The sequence below is a fragment of the Thalassophryne amazonica genome, chromosome 12, assembly GCF_902500255.1.
Source record: "Thalassophryne amazonica chromosome 12, fThaAma1.1, whole genome shotgun sequence".
NCBI lineage: Eukaryota > Metazoa > Chordata > Actinopteri > Batrachoidiformes > Batrachoididae > Thalassophryne > Thalassophryne amazonica.
The window spans coordinates 52,544,928-52,566,059 of record NC_047114.1 but is presented as its reverse complement, the minus strand read 5'-3'; the positions used below and the strand labels follow the sequence as shown (position 1 = coordinate 52,566,059).

General features: G+C 45.7%; 1 protein-coding gene across 1 annotated transcript in view; it reads right to left on the bottom strand.

Annotated features, from left to right (window-relative positions):
* The window catches only part of col15a1b (collagen, type XV, alpha 1b), a 147,055-nt gene that overhangs the window by 17,895 nt on the left and 108,028 nt on the right, over positions 1 to 21,132 (bottom strand). Inside the window, exons 34-39 of the mRNA XM_034182847.1 lie at positions 11,225 to 11,306; positions 7,986 to 8,011; positions 4,506 to 4,604; positions 4,085 to 4,229; positions 3,887 to 3,951; positions 3,535 to 3,666 (exon numbers count right to left, since the gene is read on the bottom strand). Of these exons, the coding sequence (XP_034038738.1) occupies positions 3,535 to 3,666; positions 3,887 to 3,951; positions 4,085 to 4,229; positions 4,506 to 4,604; positions 7,986 to 8,011; positions 11,225 to 11,306 (549 nt within the window). The remainder of the gene's footprint in view (positions 1 to 3,534; positions 3,667 to 3,886; positions 3,952 to 4,084; positions 4,230 to 4,505; positions 4,605 to 7,985; positions 8,012 to 11,224; positions 11,307 to 21,132) is intronic.

Below are 21,132 nucleotides of genomic sequence, written 5' to 3'. Positions count from 1 at the left end.
TATACTTTACGGACAGCCCTCGTATGTTCATTGTTAGTTGCGTTTATATTTTCTGTTGTGTTTCTATTCAGGTTCTTTTTGCTTCTTTCTCTAAAATTGTATATAATAATCATTAGATTATTAATATATAAACAAAAATAAATTTAAGAAATATTACAATTTGAAAACAAATGCACCCGAACGTGATGAGAGCTGCTTAATGCTAACTTTTAACATTGAAAATGCCATAGACATGCTAACGCGTTAGCGTCGCTCCCGTTTTTAAGTTATAAAATACATCTATCAACTGTTTCAGAAGACCATAACAGGTCGGTTTAACATAGAAAAGATAAATAATACTCACAGAAGTATGCTCTTTAGGGTTTTAGCGGGGGAAAATTAAGCGAAAGAAAGAAAGAATAAACGAAGCAATAGGTCGAAGCATTGCTTCAATCGCGAACCACTGCTTGGATTGGTTCACAGTTCAAAGCAAAGCCGTGCTGCAGAAAAGTTGATTACAGGCGCACATGACGTGAAATATATATATATAAACATTAAACTGAAGGCAAGAGTAACGAGGCTGTTTGTTTTAAAAATGTAAGGAATAGAAAGTACAGATACTTATGTGAAAATGTAATGAGTAGAAGTCAGAAGTAGGCAGAAAAATAAGTAAAGGAGTAAAGTATAGATACCTAAAAAGTGTACTTAAGTACAGTAACGAAGTATTTGTACTTCGTTACTTGACACCTCTGTGAGGAAGTAATGGGTAGATATGGTATCAAGGATAGGAATGGGGAAAGACATGGTAGTTGATTTTGCAAAAAGGATGGAAATGGCTGTGGTGAATACCTACTTTAAGAAAAGGGAGGAGCACAGGGTAACATATAAGAGTGGAGGAAGGTGCACACAGGTGGACTACATTCTTTATAGGAGATGCAAGCTAAAAGAAATCACAGACTGTAAGGTGGTAGCAGGAGAGAGTGTCACTAGACAGCATAGGATGGTTGTTTGCAGGATGACTTGAGAGGTAAAGCAGAAGAAGAGAGTGAGAGCTCAACAAAGGATCAGATGGTGGAAGCTGAAGGAGGAAGACTGTTGTGTGAAATTTAGCGAGCAGGTGAGAGAAGCACTAGTTGGAGGGGAAGCAATTTTGGACAACTGGAAAAGTACTGCAGATGTGGTGAGGGAGACAGCTAGGGCAGTACTGGGTATAACATCTGGACAGTGGAAGGAAGACAAGGAGACTTGGTGGTGGAATGAAGAGGTCCAGGAAAGCATAAGGAGAAAGAGGTTGGCAAAAACGTTTTGGGATAGTCGAAGAGATGAAGAAAGTAGACAGGAGTACAAGGAGATGCGGCGTAAGGCGAGAAGAGAAGTGGCAAAAGCAAAGGAAAAGGCATATTGCGAGCTGTACAAGAAGTTGAATAGTAAGGAAGGAGAAAAGGACTTGTACCGACTGGCCAGACAAAGGGACAGAGCTGGAAAGGATGTGCAGCAGGTTAGGGTGGTAAAAGATGCACATGGTAATGTGCTGACAAGTGAGGAGTGTGTGCTGAGAAGGTGGAGGGAATATTTTGAAGAGTTGATGAATAAAGAAAATGAGCGAGAGAAAAGGCTGGATGATGTAGTGAGAGTAAATCAGGAAGTAAAAGAGATTAGCAAGGAAGAAGTGAGGGCTGCTATGAAGAGGATGAAGAGTGGAAAGGCAGTTGGTCCAGATGACATTCCAATGGAGGCATGGAAATGTCTAGGAGAGATGGCAGTAGAGTTTCTAACCAGATTGCTTAATAAAATCTTGGAAAGTGAGAGGATGCCTGAGGAGTGGAGACGAAGTGTGCTGGTTCCTATTTTCAAGAACAAGGGTGATGTGCAGAGCTGCAGTAACTACAGAGGCATAAAGCTGATCAACCACAGCATGAAGTTATGGGAAAGAGTAGTAGAAGCTAGGCTTAGAAAACAGGTGAAGATCTGTGAGCAGCAATATGGTTTCATGCTGAGAAAGAGCACTACAGATGCAATGTTTGCTCTGAGAATACTGTTGGAAAAGTACAGAGAAGGACAGAAAAAGTTACATTGTGTGTTTGTGGACTTAGAAAAAGCTTATGATAGGGTGCCAAGAGAAGAGTTGTGGCATTGTATGAGGAAGTCTGGAGTGGCAGAGAAGTATGTTAGGGTAGTGCAGGACATGTACAAGAATAGTGTGACAGCGGTGAGATGCGCAGTCGGAATGACAGACTCATTCAAGGTGGAGGTGGGATTACACCAAGGATCAGCCCTGAGTCCTTTCTTGTTTGCAGTGGTGATGGACAGGTTGACAGATGAGATCAGACAGGAGTCCCCATGGACTATGATGTTTGCAGATGACATTGTGATCTGTAGTGAGAGTAGAGAGCAAGTTGAGTCTAGTCTGGAGAAGTGGAGATATGCTTTGGAGAGAAGGGGAATGAAAGTCAGTAGAAGCAAGACTGAGTACATGTGTGTGAATGAGAGGGAGCCCAGTGGAATAGTGCGGTTACAAGGAGTAGAAGTGGTGAAAGTAGATGAGTTTAAATATTTGGGGTCAACTGTTCAAAGTAATGGAGAGTGTGGTAGAGAGGTGAAGAAGAGAGTGCAGGCAGGGTGGAGTGGGTGGAGAAAGGTGGCAGGAGTGATTTGTGACCGAAGAATATCAGCAAGAGTGAAGGGGAAAGTTTACAAAACAGTAGTGAGACCAGCTATGTTGTATGGTTTAGAGACAGTGGCACTAACAAAAAGACAGGAGGCAGAGCTGGAGGTGGCAGAGCTGAAGATGTTGAGATTCTCTTTGGGAGTGACAAGAATGGACAAGATTAGGAATGAACATATCAGAGGGACAGCTCAAGTGGGACGGTTTGGAGACAAAGTCAGAGAGGCGAGATTGAGATGGTTTGGACATGTGCAGAGGAGGGACCCAGGGTATATAGGGAGAAGGATGCTGAGGATGGAGCCACCAGGCAGGAGGAGAAGAGGAAGACCAAAGAGGAGGTTCATGGATGTGCTGAGAGAGAACATGTAGGTGGTTGGTGTGACAGAGGAAGATACAGAGGACAGGGTGAGATGGAAATGATTGATCTGCTGTGGCGACCCCTAATGGGAACAGCCGAAAGACGAAGAAGGTTATTAAACCGCGGGGTTCTGTATTGCATCCCCTTTTATGTATTATTTATATCAATCCAGTGGTTAACTTTGCAAGAATTTGTGTGTGTGGTATTCCACTTTAAAAAGATTTCAGTTCGGTCTCAGTGACACAGCTGGTTTTTATTTTATCCTCCACATCAACAGCGCGATGTGATGCGTGTGCTCGCACTGTGTTTCTACTCGAATGACACCACTGCATGCACGAACTGTCGCACTGGGATCATGCACACCTGCCCGTCAACGCGATGTTTCGTGGTACGAGCTGTGTTACCATGAGTTGCCCTGAGTTGTACATATTCGCACTATGTGTGAAGGGGCCCTGAACAAATGACCTGTTTGTGGCTCTACAGTAAATAATGATATATGATGAAGAAATGGGTAATGGGTGTATGTCCACACCTGAACCTTTCGCCATCCGTTGCGTGCTCTGATGTACAGCTCTCCTCCTCGCTCAGAGATGTACGCCAACATTCCCTCTGAAGCCCTGTGAGAGTCTCTGCTCAGAGCGAGAATTGTCTTATAGGTGCTCACCTGAACAGATGTTGTCACTACATTACTGCTCCACATTATCACATGTTGGAAGGGTATTGATTCATTAGATCAAAGCCATCTATCCATTTTTGTTTTTTTTGTTTTTTTTCTCACAAAATCAGTGACAGTTTATGAAAAAAGTGTTATTCAGGCAAACATGGAAAGTAAATCCAAGCATGTATTCAGCAGTGAAATCTCTTAAGAGATCCAGGCTTCTTACCTGGTGGCCTTGTCCTGGAGAACCTGGTGGTCCTGGAGGACCAGGAGGTCCAAGGACACTGACACCTGAAGACAAACTCACATCATAAATTTATTCAAGACAAAACAGAAACAAACAACATTATATACAGTATGTGAACACATATAGAGTTTGGTCTAAACTCTAAAGCTTGACAGAGGCTGTCTCACACACACGTACCCAGTCCATAAGCAGGGTCAGGCCCTGTGGGCCCAGCAGGACCAGGGGGCCCCCGAGGACCTGGTTGCCCCAATCCAGGGGCTCCAGGCAGGCCTGGAGAACCAGCAGGACCCGGCGGACCCATGATGGACTCACCTTTGGGCCCCTGCAGAAACGGTGTTGACATTACATGCAGGTCTAAAACATGACTGTGAGTCTCTACACGTTGATCAACTTCAATCCAGCTCAAAATTTATATTGATATGATATCTGACTTACACACAGCATTTTTACCATGTGGCACCAGCACCGTAAAATGTATTCAATAGCTGTTAATGTCCCTATAGTGTCACCAGCTCTGTGGAACAGCAAGGAAGTAACCCATTTTGTGTGTGTGTGTGTGCATGCACACTACAGACTGACATCAAATATTGGAACTCACCACAAGTCCTGCCCTCCCTGGTAGTCCTGGAGGACCAGGCAGGCCGCTGTCACCCTTTTCTCCCTTCTGCCCTGTGAGTCCTTGCTCACCTTTATCACCCTTAGAAAAGGTTCAGAGTTTTAATGAGCCCATTTTACTTTCTTTGGACTTTAGTCTTCATGTTTAAGAACAGGAAAAAAAAAACTCTAAAGAGGGGCAGACTGTCTGTCACAAGCACCATTTTGGAATTCTCACTTACGTATCACTACTGCATATGCAAACACTTTAAAGTGTCGGTGACACCAAAAAATGTGCACAAATAATCACTAAAAATGATGACATGATATTTTTAAAAATCCTGACAAATAAAAGTCGATGATAAGTGCGCAGGTGAAGGATAAACAACAGCTGTCTGAAGCCTGCGCTCTATTTCAACCTTCAGTCGCAGCCATATTGTTGCTATGTCATCACCAGAATGGCACATGCTGATTCAAGTCCAAATCAACTGTAAACACGGAGGAGATCTCTCTGTTTTTGGACAATTTTTTTTTTCTAGTGTGGAGCTTTTGTCTTTAAGTCCAGTAGGGAGGTGATTCTGAAGAAACTGTGGGGGACACAGCTTTATGGTTTTGAGCCTTATTTAAATGACAATGAGGGAGAAGAAACCTTGGAGTAAAACCGTCAGTCTGACAACTGATGATATTGGCAGAGTTCAGAACACAGAATAGTGATCATAAAAATAATAATACACTCAACAAAAATATAAATGCAACACTTTTGGTTTTGCTCCCATTTTGTATGAGATGAACTCAAAGATCTAAAACTTTTTCCACATACACAATATCACCATTTCCCTCAAATATTGTTCACAAACCAGTCTAAATCTGTGATAGTGAGCACTTCTCCTTTGCTGAGATAATCCATCCCACCTCACAGGTGTGCCATATCAAGATGCTGATTAGACACATGATTAGTGCACAGGTGTGCCTTAGACTGCCCACAATAAAAGGCCACTCTGAAAGGTGCAGTTTTATCACACAGCACAATGTCACAGATGTCGCAAGATTTGAGGGAGCGTTCAATTGGCATGCTGACAGCAGGAATGTCAACCAGAGCTGTTGCTCGTGTATTGAATGTTCATTTCTCTACCATAAGCCGTCTCCAAAGGCGTTTCAGAGAATTTGGCAGTACATCCAACCAGCCTCACAACCGCAGACCACATGTAACCACACCAGCCCAGGACCTCCACATCCAGCATGTTCACCTGCAAGATCGTCTGAGACCAGCCACTCGGACAGCTGCTGAAACAATCGGTTTGCATAACCAAAGAATTTCTGCACAAACTGTTAGAAACCGTCTGAGGGAAGCTCATCTGCATGCTCGTTGTCCTCATCGGGGTCTCGACCTGACTCCAGTTCGTCGTCGTAACCGACTTGAGTGGGCAAATGCTCACATTCGCTGGCGTTTGGCACGTTGGAGAGGTGTTCTCTTCACGGATGAATCCCGGTTCACACTGTCCAGGGCAGATGGCAGACAGCGTGTGTGGCGTTATGTGGGTGAGCGGTTTTGTGATGTCAATGTTGTGGATCGAGTGGCCCATGGTGGCGGTGGGGTTATGGTATGGGCAGGCGTCTGTTATGGATGAAGAACACAGGTGCATTTTATTGATGGCATTTTGAATGCACAGAGATACCGTGACGAGATCCTGAGGCCCATTGTTGTGCCATACATCCAAGAACATCACCTCATGTTGCAGCAGGATAATGCACGGCCCCATGTTGCAAGGATCTGTACACAATTCTTGGAAGCTGAAAATGTTCCAGTTCTTGCATGGCCGGCATACTCAGCGGACATGTCACCCATTGAGCATGTTTGGGATGCTCTGGACCGGCGTATACGACAGTGTACCAGTTCCTGCCAATATCCAGCAACTTCGCACAGCCATTGAAGAGGAGTGGACCAACATTCCACAGGCCACAATTGACAACCTGATCAACTCTATGCGAAGGAGATGTGTTGCACTGCATGAGGCAAATGGTGGTCACACCAGATACTGACTGGTATCCCCCCCAATAAAACAAAACTGCACCTTTCAGAGTGGCCTTTTATTGTGGGCAGTCTAAGGCACACCTGTGCACTAATCATGGAGTCTAATCAGCATCTTGGTATGGCACACTTGTGAAGTGGGATGGATTATCTCAGCAAAGGAGAAGTGCTCATTATCACAGATTTAGACTGGTTTGTGAACAATATTTGAGGGAAATGGTGATATTGTGTATGTGGAAAAAGTTTTAGATCTTTGAGTTCATCTCATACAAAATGGGAGGAAAACCAAAAGTGTTGCGTTTATATTTTTGTTGAGTGTAATAATGCAGGCGATTTCGGCATGTGGGCAGAGATGATAAACCGTTTTGTTTTTTGTTTTTGTTTTTTTGCCAGCTCTTTGGTCGAAATCAACTGATTAAAAAAAGTTCTGTGACATCAGAAAAAAAAGTGATGAGGAAGTGTGTATTTTTTTCTTTCTTAGAAACAGGTACATACATTTCAAATCTGAAGAATGACACGAGGGACTGTAAATTTCAGCTACTTTTTAAAATAAATATTGTTTCTTTCTTGAATACAGTTAATGTACTGTGCATTAGTAGCGTAACGTTATTATTACATATTAAAACCACTCACACAAGGAGTAAATAATATAGTCTTACCTGTCCGTTTCAGTGAGGTCATCTGAAAACATATTCAACTTTACAAAACAACATCTGAAAATAATTTAATTCCTTCTGTGCTGGTTGAAGAAACATCCAATTGTGACATGGGAGTTTGGTGCCAGGTTACAGCGCTGGTTGTAATCCGTTATTGTGGCTGATGGATTGAGACTCTGCTGTTAATGAGCCACTTTGCGCTGCAAGTTGAAAGACTCCCAGTTCCTCATCTGCTTATAACTTCTCAGTCTGTCCACAACGCAATTATCCCATAAAACAATGAAATAAAATAAAATAATCTGAAAAAACTCAGTTTTTCCTCCGTGTGGTGTATCCACACAACACCATGTGTGCATGCTCGTCAGTATAAGTGTTCCACCTGCTAATCAAAAGGATTATGCCGGTGATAATTAACCATTCTGACACAGAAAACACGGTGCAGCCACTCAGTGGAAACAGGGCTATCAGCAGCCTGTAACAATCTATAAATTAATCCATAAATTAATGGGCTGTTAAGGTAATGGTTAAGGTAATGGTTCTCGCACTGATGCCACTTTCTCCTCCTTCTCCAATGTCGGGACCAGCCAGGAAGTTCCTGGTTTTTAGTGGCGCGCAGTTCAAAATCCAAATGTTTATCTCTTCAGTTAATGCGCATCAGGAAAGTACAAATTTCAAACTGTTGTTTAATCTTAGTCTTATACTCCAAAAAAATTGCATATCGTGTCACCTACACTTTAACGCTAGCAGTGACGCCAATGGAGCCTTATTTGTGTTTGGTGTGCGATAAGTCACTACTCACAACAATTTCACTTGGAAACCTGGGTGCTGAAAAAATAAAGATACATTATGAACAAAACATCCACTGATTTATTATTTTACACACAGTGTAAATATACAGTGAGGAAAATAAGTATTTGAACACCCTGTGATTTTGCAAGTTCTCCCACTTAGAAATCATGGAGGAGTCTGAAATTTTCATCTTAGGTGTATGTCCACTGTGAGAGACATAATAAAAAAAAAAATCCGGAAATCACAATGTATGATTTTTTAATAATTTATTTGTATGTTACTGCTGCAAATAAGTATTTGATCCCCTACCAACCAGCAAGAATTCTGGCTCACACAGACCTGTTACTTTTTCGTTAAGAAGCCCTCTTATTCTGCACTCTTTACCTGTATTAATTGCACCTGTTTGAACTTGTTACCTGTATAAAAGACACCTGTTCACACAATCAATCACACTCCAACCTGTCCACCATAGCCAAGACCAAAGAGCTGTGTAAGGACACCAGGGACAAAACTGTAGACCTGCACAAGGCTGGGATGGACTACAGGACAACAGGCAAGCAGCTTGGTAGAAGACAACAACTGTTGTGATTATTTATTAGAAAGTGGAGGAAATACAAGATGACTGTCAATCTCCCGCAGTCTGGGATTCCATGCAAGATCTCACTTTGTGGGGTAAGGATAATTCTGAGAAAGCTCAGAACTACACAGGAGGACATGGTCAATGACCTGAAGAGAGCTGGGACCACAGTCACAAAGATTACATTAGTAACACATGATGCTGTCATGGTTTAAAATCCTGCAGGGCAGCAAGGTCCCCCTGCTCAAGCCAGCACATGTCCAGGCCCATTTGAAGTTGACCACTGACCATCTGGATGATCCAGAGGAGGCATAGGAGAAGGTCATGTGGTCAGATGAGACCAGAATAAAGCTTTTTGGAATCAACTCCACTTACTATGTTTAGAGGATGAGAACAACCCCAAGAAAACCATCCCAACCATGAAGCATGGGGTGGAAACATCATACTCTGGGGGTGCTCTTCTGCAAAGGGGACAGGACGACTTCACTGTATTGAAGAGAGGATGGATGGGGTCATGTATTGCAAGATTTTGGCAAACAACCTCCTTCCCTCAGTAAGAGCATTGAAGATGGGTCATGGCAGAGCCGGTGCCACGAGGGGGCGTTTGGAGGTGACGTCATCAATCCCGCCCCCTCGGATGTGAGAGTTATCAAAAAAAATAAAAATAAAAAAGAAAGAAAAAGAAATACTGGAAAATATAGCAAAATATTAGTTATTCAATATTATTATCACTTTACCAGGGCATTGCTGGGCCGGTATCGTAGATTTATGTCGACGGTACCTGGTTATACCCGCTATGCGTAAACAAATGACGTCATAGCGCGCACAGCCCAAGAACTGTCCGCAGAGGGGGAAAAAAAGAAAACTGTCCGCAGAGGAAAAGATGAAAATGCAAGAAGTGTGTTTTGGTCCCAATATGGATATTCCAGATGATTTTCTCATGGATAGTACGACAATGAACAGCAGCTAAAGCAGCCAGCTTGATGAGGACGCACTGGCTAAATTGGAGAGCAGCGCGCGCCAGCTATCCGAGAGCCGACACGACAAAAGTTAAGTGAGCCAACTTTTTATGTACGCGTTACGTGTTGTGTATCTCAGTAAAAAGTGATAATGCAAATAACATGCTGTTGTCGTGCGGTATGCATTTTCTTAGTCCCTCCGTTCACGGCCAGTCGCCCGCAATGACAGATATTAAAGTTATGTATTGTTGTAAATATATCTAAATGAAAGGTTTATCTTTGACCCGTTGTGTGACTGTCATGCCCAATTGCGCTGTGTTTGCGAATGTGATAGAGGGTTGTATGTGGGGTTAATCTACTGTCTCCTGTCGTTTCTCAGATCAGTTGTTGGTTTGGTTTTGTGGTATGCAGGAGATCACTTGACCGAGGGTCTATACGTACAAATAATAATTTAAAAAAAAATACCGTCATCACTCTTTACTCTTTACTCTTAGTCTCTTACAACGGTGTAGCCTAAATACATGAGCTTTCCAGGAGCGCACCCAATTCATTAGGCACGCTCAGAGGCACATCCAATCCGGTGCGCACTTTTTTTTGGGGGGGGGGGGGGCAGGGGGCGACCCCACCCCCTGTGATAAACTCATCGCCCCCTTAATATTTTTTTCTGGCGCTGGGCCTGGGTCATGGCTGGGTCTTCCAGCATGACAATGACCCCAAACACACAACCAGGGCAACTAAAGAGGGGTCTGGAGTGGCTTGGCCAGTCTCCAGACCTGAACTCAATAGAAAATCTTTGGAGGGAGCTGAAACTCCAAACCTGAAAGATTTGGAGAAGATCTGTATGGAGGAGTGGACCAAAATCCCTGCTGCAGTGTGTGCAAACCTGGTGAAAAACTACAGAAAACGTTTGACCTCTGTAATTGCAAACAAAGGCTACTGTACCAAATATTAACATTGATTTTCACAGGTGTTGAAATACTTATTTTCAGCAGTAACATACAAATAAATTATTAAAAAAAAATCACACATTGTGATTTCCGGATTTTTTTTTTTTTAGATTATGTCTCCCACAGTGGACGTGCACCTAACATGAAAATTTCAGACCCCTCCATGATTTCTAAGTGGGAGAACTTGCAAAATTGCAGGGTGTTCAAATACTTATTTTCCTCACTGTATATATGCACTCAGGTACCAACAAAAATAGTGCAATGAAAATGGATTTGACCCTTTCCAGATTGCTTCTATTTTGGATATCTCATACAAAACTGTTTCAGATATTCAAGTCAAATTTAATAAGAAAAAATACAGTTTTAGTAAATACATATTACAATTTTATTTTCAACAATAAATAAATACATATAACTTTATTGTCTTTAAGGCTCTGAGGCCCATCTGTGCTTCTCCCCACAATCTGTAAAGTTAGGGTTGGGGAAGATGAGAAACCATGACTCTCCATTTAGTGCTGGGTGGACTGAGACAATGCAGATGAAGTGCCTTCGCCAAGGTCACAGACAGGTTGCGTGACCGGGAATTGAGCCCAGGTGTGTGTATATAACATTAGCCCAACTCATGCGCTGCATATCATGCTTGTGAAAAAAGTAATGTACTCCCTCCCATTCCCCCCTCCCACAGCCAAACACTTCCTGTAACTGAAGATCAGCCTTTCTTATAAGTTTGGTGGAATTTTGAAAGAAAGGGCATTGTCATTCTTACAATCTGTGCCTGGCTCTCCGGGTAGTCCCATGTCTCCTTTGTCTCCTTTAGCTCCCACTGACTCTCCCCTTTTGACCAACTCCTACACACAAACAGACACTGCTATAAAATCAAACAGACCATTCAGCGAAGACTTAAAAAATGTGTCATTGAGAATTTATGCACACAGTTCAAATTTATTCATTGTTAAGGTCAAATTGTCTAGAAAACATGTTAAACATGAAATGTCGGTTAAAGTAAAACATTGTCAGCTCTGCAAAAGCACCTGTTAAATACAATGTTAAAACATCAACCACAGGTGGTGATACATGAAACAAGCTGAAGGATTATAGTTCAAGAAGAGCTTTTAATGTTTACAGAACAGATATGGGTTAATAAAATTATTTCAAATTTCAACAAGTTCAATTTCAAAATTTATTTTTTACTGGTTATGTGTTACACAATAAATTATACCTCAGATATTTATGGAGCCCTTTTCAATCCCCACTTTCACCTCTGCTGTTTTGAGTTCAAGAAGTTACAACTACACAGCAAATTCAGTTTGTTAAATTTAACACTGCAGCGAGTGTATATAGTCCCATTCAAACTCATGTTAAATCAAATCTCTGGGAGTGTAAATGAACTATCTTAGTACTGATGAACTTAATTTGATTCTCAAATATTTAACATGACATGCCATTTTAATGACTTAGTGGAGTGCAGCGCTACCAAATGGAGTGGAGGCTCAAGCTGAAGGCTGAGCTTTCTGTCATTCGAGATAATTCTTCTTTTGTTAGCAGGAGGTGGTAAAATCACAAGTCAGAATTTCAATCCATCCACTTGGGAAATGATTCACAATATTAATACCAGCATTTTGGCATCAAAATTAATCCTATATCTTGAAAATAACCCCCCACCCCTTGAATGTAACAAAGTATGGTCTATTTTCAATTATCTGGCTATTCCTGTTGGGAAGGTGTCGTAGCACGGACCCACAACAGGGGGCGCAAATGAACGGCCAAAAGGTAATTTAATGTTGTGATATTACACAACGAAACGTGTCTTAATGTTCACAGTCAATAAACACCAGGTGACGTGTGGGCAGGCTCGAAGATAGAAGACGCCCAACGAGAGAGAAGCCACGTCCCACACGGCCTCCACCACCAACGGCCTGAAGAACACCGGAGCCGCCAAGTCCCGAGTCCCCAGGTGGCCTCTGTCTTCGGCTGTCGACCCTGGTACTGCTGGCAGAAAACAGAAAGATGATGTGTGAGTGTGAGTCCGCACACTCAGTAATTAACAGTCCAGACACCGTTAGGAGGGAGCACCTCCACCTCCAAATCACACACACTCGTGCAGCTCCTGATCAACCACTTATCTGGGACGGGGTGCGAGGTGAAGCCGTCACTGTCACACCAAACGCCAATCCTTAGTACTGGTAGTCGATTTCTCGGCGGGGAGGTGGAGTTGCAGTCCGGCTTATATGGTGGTGTAGATGAGTGACAGCTGGAGTAATGAGTGACAGCTGTCACCTCCTCTGGGTCTGGCGCCCTCTCGTGCTTGGAGCCCGCACTCCAAGCAGGGCGCCCTCTGGTGGTAGTGGGCCAGCAGTACCTCCTCTTCAGCGGCCCACACAACAGGACCCCCCCCTCAACGGGCTCCTCCTGGCGCCCGACCAGGCTTGTCCGGGTGTCGTCTGTAGAAATCGGCCAGGAGGGCCGGGTCCAGGATGAAGCTCCTCTTCTCCCAGGAGCGTTCTTCAGGTCCATACCCCTCCCAGTCCACCAGATATTGGAACCCCCGGCCCTTACGACGGACGTCCAGGAGCCTGCGGACCGTCCAAGCAGGCTCCCCGTCGATGAGCCGGGCAGGAGGCGGCGTAGGGCCAGGTGCACAGAGGGGCGAGGTGTGGTGTGGCTTGATACGGGACACGTGGAAAACAGGGTGGACCCGCAGTGAAGCTGGGAGTCGGAGCTTCACTGCGGCCGGGTTGATGATCTTGAGGATGGGGAACGGGCCGATGTATCTGTCCTTTAATTTGGGTGAGTCCACACAGAGGGGGATGTCCTTTGTTGACAGCCACACCTCCTGCCCGGGCTGGTATGTGGGGGCCGGGGAACGTCGGCGGTCCGCATGGGTTTTGGCCCTCGTCCGGGCCTTTAATAGGGCAGAGCGGGCGGTCCGCCACACCCGGCGGCACCTCCTGAGGTGGGCCTGGACCGAGGGCACACCGACCTCTCCCTCCACCAGCGGGAACAATGGGGGCTGGAACCCCAAACATGCCTCAAAAGGGGAGAGGCCGGTAGCAGACGAGATTTGGCTGTTATGGGCATACTCGATCCAGGCCAGATGGTGACTCCAGGCCGCCGGGTGCGCGGAGGTGACGCAGCGAAGGGCCTGTTCCAACTCCTGGTTAGCCCGCTCTGCCTGGCCGTTGGTCTGGGGGTGGTACCCGGACGAGAGACTCACGGTGGCCCCCAGCTCCTTACAGAAACTCTTCCACACCTGTGAAGAGAACTGGGGACCACGATCTGAAACGATGTCCGATGGTATCCCATGCAGCCGCATGACGTGGTGGACCAGGAGGTCTGCCGTCTCCTGGGCCGTCGGGAGCTTCGGGAGGGCCACGAAGTGGGCCGCCTTGGAGAACCGGTCCACTATCGTGAGAATAATGGTGTTGCCCTGGGACGGCGGGAGGCCCGTGATGAAGTCCAGGCCGATGTGAGACCAGGGGCGATGAGGCACTGGCAGGGGTTGGAGGAGTCCCGTCGTCCTCCGATGGTCTGCCTTGCCCCTGGCGCAGATGGTACAGGCCTGGACGTAGTCCCGGACGTCGGTTTCCAGGGACGCCCACCAGAAGCGCTGCTGGACTACTGCCACGGTCCTACGCACTCCGGGATGACAGGAGAGCTTGGACCCGTGACAGAAGTCCAATACGGCAGCTCTTGCCTCTGGTGGGACGTACAGTCTGTTCTTGGGGCCAGTCCCCGGGTCCGGGCTCCTTGTCAGGGCCTCCCGGACGGTCTTCTCCACGTCCCAGGTGAGGGTGGCCACGAGAGTGGACTCGGGGATGATGGTCTCGGTGGGGTTCGACAGCCCCGCTTTGGCTTCTTCTTCGTGCACCCGGGACAATGCATCTGGTTTTTGGTTCTTGGTCCCGGGGCGATACGTGATCTGGAAGTCAAAGCGCCCAAAGAACAGAGACCAGCGGGCTTGCCTGGGATTCAGCCGCTTGGCGGTCCGGATGTACTCCAGGTTCCGATGGTCTGTGAAAACCATGAAGGGCAACGATGCCCCCTCCAGCAGGTGTCTCCACTCTTCAAGAGCCTCCTTCACCGCAAGAAGTTCCCGATTGCCGACGTCATAGTTCCGTTCAGCTGGGGTCAACCTGCGGGAATAAAAGGCACAAGGATGGAGGACTTTATCAGCCTCCACGCTCTGGGACAGCACGGCTCCTATCCCTGAGTCAGAGGCGTCCACTTCTACTATGTACTGGCGATCAGGATCAGGCTGCACCAGAACTGGTGCAGTCGAGAACCGGCGTTTCAACTCCTGGAACGTGGCTTCGCACCGATCCGACCAGGCGAAGGGGACCTTGGTGGAGGTCAGGGCAGTCAGGGGGCTAACTACCTGACTGTAACCTTTAATGAACCTCCTGTAGAAATTTGCAAAGCCTAGGAACTGCTGTAGTTTCCTGCGGCTTATCGGTTGGGGCCAATCTCTCACCGCCGCAACCTTAGCCGGATCAGGGGCGACGGAGTTGGAGGAGATGATGAACCCCAGGAAGGACAAGGAAGTGCGGTGGAACTCGCACTTCTCGCCCTTCACAAGCAGCCGGTTCTCTAACAACCGCTGTAGGACCTGACGTACATGTTGGACATGGGTCTCAGGGTCCGGGGAAAAGATGAGTATATCGTCCAGATACACGAAGACGAACCGATGCAGGAAGTCCCGCAAGACGTCATTTACCAAAGCTTGGAACGTCGCGGGGGCGTTAGTGAGGCCGAACGGCATGACCAGGTACTCAAAATGACCTAACGGGGTGTTGAATGCCGTCTTCCATTCGTCTCCCTTCCGGACCCGAACCAGGTGGTACGCGTTTCTAAGATCCAATTTTGTGAAAATTTGGGCTCCATGCAGGGGCGTGAACACTGAATCCAACAGAGGTAACGGGTATCGGTTGTGAACCGTGATCTCGTTCAGCCCTCTGTAATCAATGCATGGACGGAGTCCGCTGTCTTTCTTGCCCACAAAAAAGAAACCAGCACCCATCGGGGAGGTGGAGTTCCGGATCAGCCCGGCAGCTAAGGAGTCCCGGATGTAGGTCTCCATTGATTCGCGTTCCGGACGTGAGAGGTTGTACAACCTACTGGACGGGTACTCAGCGCCCGGGACCAAATCGATGGCACAATCATACGGTCGGTGCGGGGGAAGAGTGAGTGCCAGATCTTTGCTGAAAACGTCAGCAAGATCGTGGTACTCCTTTGGCACCGCCGATAGATTGGGGGGAACTTTGACCTCCTCATTAGCCGTAGTGCCGGGAGGAACCGAGGATCCTAAGCACTCCCGGTGGCAGGTTTCGCTCCACTGCGTCACAACCCCAGACGGCCAATCAATCCGGGGATTGTGCTTCACCATCCATGGAAAGCCCAAAATCACTCGGGAGGTAGAAGGTGTTACATGGAACACTATCTCCTCCCTGTGATTCCCAGACACAACCAAAGTCACTGGTTGTGTCTGATGTGTGATTAATGGAAGCAGGGTGCCATCTAGTGCTCGCACCTGCAATGGTGCCGGCAGAGCCACCAGAGGGAGCCCTACTTCCTTTACCCATCTGCTGTCCAGCAGATTCCCTTCAGACCCTGTGTCTATCAGTGCTGGGGCATGAAGGGTTAAATCCCCACAAAGGATTGTTACTGGGATTCGTGCAGATTTGCGGGGTTTTCCCGCGTGCGTGTTATGACCCACCCTTAGCCCAGTTTCTAAGGACGGGCGTTGTAGTTTGACCGTTTTAGGGCAGTCCTTCTGCATGTGCTCGCAAGAGCCGCAGACAAAACACTCCCCGCGGGCCAGCCTCCTTTGTCTGATTTTTGATCTTAATTTGGCCCTGCTCGTGTCCCTAGCCTCCTCAGCAGGGGGAGCCGTAGCCACATGGAGCTCTCTGGCAGTGAAGCGTGGGGACGACGCCACCTTGTCGGAACCGGAAGGGGGAGGGACGGCTCGTGCCCGGTCACGCCCCCCGGCCTGCTCCCGACGATGCTCATTTAAACGGTTGTCTAAACGTATAACCAAATCGATCAGCCCGTCAAATTCCCGCGGTTCCTCCTTGGCCAGTAGGTGCTCCTTAAGGACCGGGGACAGTCCATTTACAAAGGCGGCGCGGAGCGCAACGTTATTCCAGCCGGACCTCGCTGCCGCGATGCGGAAGTCGACTGCATACTCGGCTGCGCTACGGCGCCCCTGTCTCATCGACAGCAGCACGTTCGAAGCGGTCTCGCCTCTGTTGGGATGATCAAACACTTGTTTGAATTCCCGTACGAACCCAGAATAAGACGTTAGGAGCCGTGAATTCTGCTCCCAAAGCGCCGTAGCCCATGCGCGTGCCTTTCCTCGAAGCAAATTAATAACATAAGCCACCCGGCTAGCGTCTGATGCGTACATGACGGGGCGCTGTGAAAAGACGAGCGAACACTGCATGAGGAAGTCCGCGCACGTCTCGACACAGCCCCCGTACGGTTCCGGAGGGCTTATGTATGCTTCAGGGGACGGTGGGGGGGTTCGTTGAACGACCAGTGGAACGTCTAATACGGGCCCAGGACCAGCCAGAGGAGTGGCTGCAGCAGCGCCCTGATCGCGCGCTTCCACCCTGGCGGTGAGAGCCTCCACCCTCCGATTAAGGAGGACACTCTGCTCGGTCACAAATACTAACCGGGCCTTGAAGGCGGTTAAGATCTGCTGCAGCTCACTCAACCCGCCTCCCGCTGACGCCTGCGCTCCTGGCTCTTCCATTGGCCGTTCAAGCTGGAGTTGACGCCCCTCGGAGTCCATGACGATGGCGGCCGAGAAATCCTGTTGGGAAGGTGTCGTAGCACGGACCCACAACAGGGGGCGCAAATGAACGGACAATAAGTAAGCCAAAAGGTAACAATTTAATGTTGTGATATTACACAACGAAACGTGTCTTAATGTTCACAGTCAATAAACACCAGGTGACGTGTGGGCAGGCTCGAAGATAGAAGACGCCCGACGAGAGAGAAGCCGCGTCCCACACGGCCTCCACCACCAACGGCCTGAAGAACACCGGAGCCGCCAAGTCCCAAGTCCCCAGGTGGCCTCTGTCTTCGGCTGTCGACCCTGGTACTGCTGGCAGAAAACAGAAAGATGATGTGTGAGTGTGAGTCCGCACACTCAGTAATTAACAGTCCAGACACCGTTAGGAGGGAGCACCTCCACCTCCAAATCACACACACTCGTGCAGCTCCTGATCAACCACTTATCTGGGACGGGGTGCGAGGTGAAGCCGTCACTGTCACACCAAACGCCAATCCTTAGTACTGGTAGTCGATTTCTCGGCAGGGAGGTGGAGTTGCAGTCCGGCTTATATGGTGGTGTAGATGAGTGACAGCTGGAGTAATGAGTGACAGCTGTCACCTCCTCTGGGTCTGGCGCCCTCTCGTGCTTGGAGCCCGCACTCCAAGCAGGGCGCCCTCTGGTGGTAGTGGGCCAGCAGTACCTCCTCTTCAGCGGCCCACACAACAATTCCGCTATGTGTAAAGTTTGTCCATGCTCTTCAAAAACTTTAACACAATTCTTTCACAAAGGTTTTATTTCAGTAACACTGTGAATAACTTAGGAGTAGGCCATGCTCTTCAAAAACTTTAAAAACATAAACCATTGTCAAAGGTTTTATTTCAGTCACACTGTTAGCCTGAGATCTTGTTTTTGGCTTGGCCATGACACTTGATTTACTACAACTTGCCATGCTGTGACTTGAAATTAAATGTGTAATTGCATGATCACTGTAATAATATCAGTACCTATGTAGCTTTTGTGACTTCTCTAAAACAAGTACTACCATGTCAGGAGCATTACATATCATAAACTTGAATGTTGTGTTCAATGCAGGGTTCATCAAAACTAATCATGAAGTCAAAACAATTACATTCTTATATTTCAAAAGATGTTACAATTACAGTATATATTGCAGTTTTCTTTTTTGCATGGGGTGAGGGTTTTTTTGTCATGGTAAACATCCACTTCCTATAGGAAATATCTCCCAAATTACACACTGCACAATCTCTGAAGTGGATGTAAGCATATTAAAAAAAAAAAAAAAATTCTACCATTACCACCTCCTGCTACTTTTGTTCTGCCCTTGTCTTTACTGTTGGTAAAGCTTATGTGGCAGTTTTGGAACACAGGGTCCTGCTCACTATGTGGTTTGTATTTACAGTAGTCAGCCATTTCACTGGGACACCCATTAAAGGGTTTTGCAGTTTTGTGGTTTATTATAACTAGACTGGTTTATTTATTTCTTTATTTGGCTGAGAGTCCCAGACGACTAAATTTATGTTGTACCTATGTATTTAAGATCATAACCTACACCATGCACTGACCCAATGCAAGCTTACACCAGCTTAATAACAGTCAAACATACTGTACATCTCATGGAGAGAATGGTAAAGAATGGGTTGAAAAGGAAAACATTTTCTAAATGTTAATACGAGCGAAGGGCCGCGAAGCTCGCTCATGGTACAGGGAGTCCCAAACAGGAACTGCCAAATTTTGAGTCCACAGTGAAACAGAAAATATCAACACTTCCTGGATTGACAGATGAGATCTCATGGAATCTGTGGAAATTCAGTGGCAAGTTCACACTGAAACTGGAAGTGCCAAATTTTGAGTCCACAGTGAAACAGGAACTGTCAAATGTTGAACACTTCCTGGCATGGGTGGAGCTAGAGTGGAGGCCAGGGTTGCATGGAATCCCCTGAAATCTAATTGGACACAGATGATTGACATGTCACAGCACATGAAAAGAAAAAAAAGAAAAAGAGGTGCATTTTGAAATTGGTGAATCATATTGTCTGTTAGATTCCTCCTGCCCAGTAGTTGGTGCTCTGTACCGCAAAAAGTTCAAATCCACCTTAGTAGTAGAAGAAAAATGTCAGATTTGAACTGAACATGTCGTTTGAACCATGGACTAATAACAACACCAAAGTTATATTGGTGAGTAAACGACCATATTTTATGCCACAATTGAGGTCCAGGTTGTTAAAAGCAGCATTTCTCCTTTAATTTGGGTTGCCTTATATATACATGTTTCTCCAGTGATTTTTAAATGAGCAGGCAGCTGTTGATTAAATAACCTCTTAATTTTGCTGTCTGAAGGACTTAAATAACCTCTTAATTTTGAGTGACACCAGGATGATGGATTTCACTTAAAATACACATACCACATAGTTTTTCTCAACTGTACTCAAACGTATTGGAACACTTGGCATTTCACACATTTTAATTTGTTTAGGCAATTTCAAATACAAATAAATAAATAAACCTAAAGTTATCTTCCTTAAACTCAAACTGAAAGCAAATGCCTACAACTTGATATAAATTAATTAAATATATAAACTACAGCTTCCTGATGAAGTGGTGTAGAGGAGGATTTTCTTAAAAAGAAGACCTGAATGTTCAGCTACAATTTGGCAGAAAGTACATCTGAGATGAAAGCCAAGATTTGATGTTTTTGTGAAAGAAACTTTGTATTTCTTCATGATATAAATAAAGTCCAGTACATATTCAGTGACTTGGAAATGTTCATGTTTCCATCTCCTGACTTGTCTGAAGAAAACTGGCAATAAAACTGGTTAATATTTACAGGCATTATCAAGTTTTAGAGATTTGCTTGCAGTTTGAGTTTGAGGAAGATAATTTTAGAAATTTTTATTCTTTATATTTTTTTTGTATTTCAAATGGCATAAACAAATTAAAATGTGTGAAACACCAAGTGGTTCCAATACTTTTGGAGGGCACTTAACCTTATGATGAGTGCAAAATGAGTGTGGAATTAGTACTGTTTTGTTTAAGAATATTTAATATTCACTGTTGCTGCACTTTGTGTGAAATCATAGTCATATCGTATATCATATTGATATGTGGATCAGGAGGTCTGGGCGGCTTTGCTTGAGCTGCTGCCCCCGCGACCCAACCTCGGATGAAGCGGAAGACAATGGATGGATGGATGGATGGATGACAATATTGAGATACGATAATATGGCCATATTGTGCAGCCCCACTGTCAACTAGCTGAAAACTTTGAATAATAATTTACATCTACATTAAAAAAAAATGCTTAAAGTGGCAGGCTGTAATTAGGGGGGTCTGAAAGGGGAAAAAAGAAAAATGTTTAAAAAGGCGGGGGTCTGGGGAGGCACTGCTCCCCCCCTGAAAGTTGAAAGGTTTTAGCCATGCTAATGCTCCCTTGAAGCGTTTACTCAAAAAATGTCTGAAGGACCTAATCACATGGTAAGATGCTGAAGAGCTTTGCTCATTCATGTCCGCGACATATACATATTAAAAATGCAAGAGGACATAAAAGATTTTCTTTGATCCAAGAAGCATCTCTCCACCAAATGGTATTACAGTTATTGTTTACCATGTGTAAACAAACAAGCAACACACAACTGAAGACAAATATGGGCAAACATGTACGCTAATCTCCATAGACATTGTAAAGAGTAGACACCGCATTGGTTGCAAGAAATGATGCAAGAAATGCAGCCGCCATCTTGGACCGGTCATTGTAGTGATTCCATCACAAGGCACAGTGAAAGTTGATTTTATATTCTTATTTTTATTTTTTATTTTTTATCTTTCTATATTAAAGTTGCTTTGTTCTTTGTTATTTTCTCTGTTCCATAAAGTGTCAT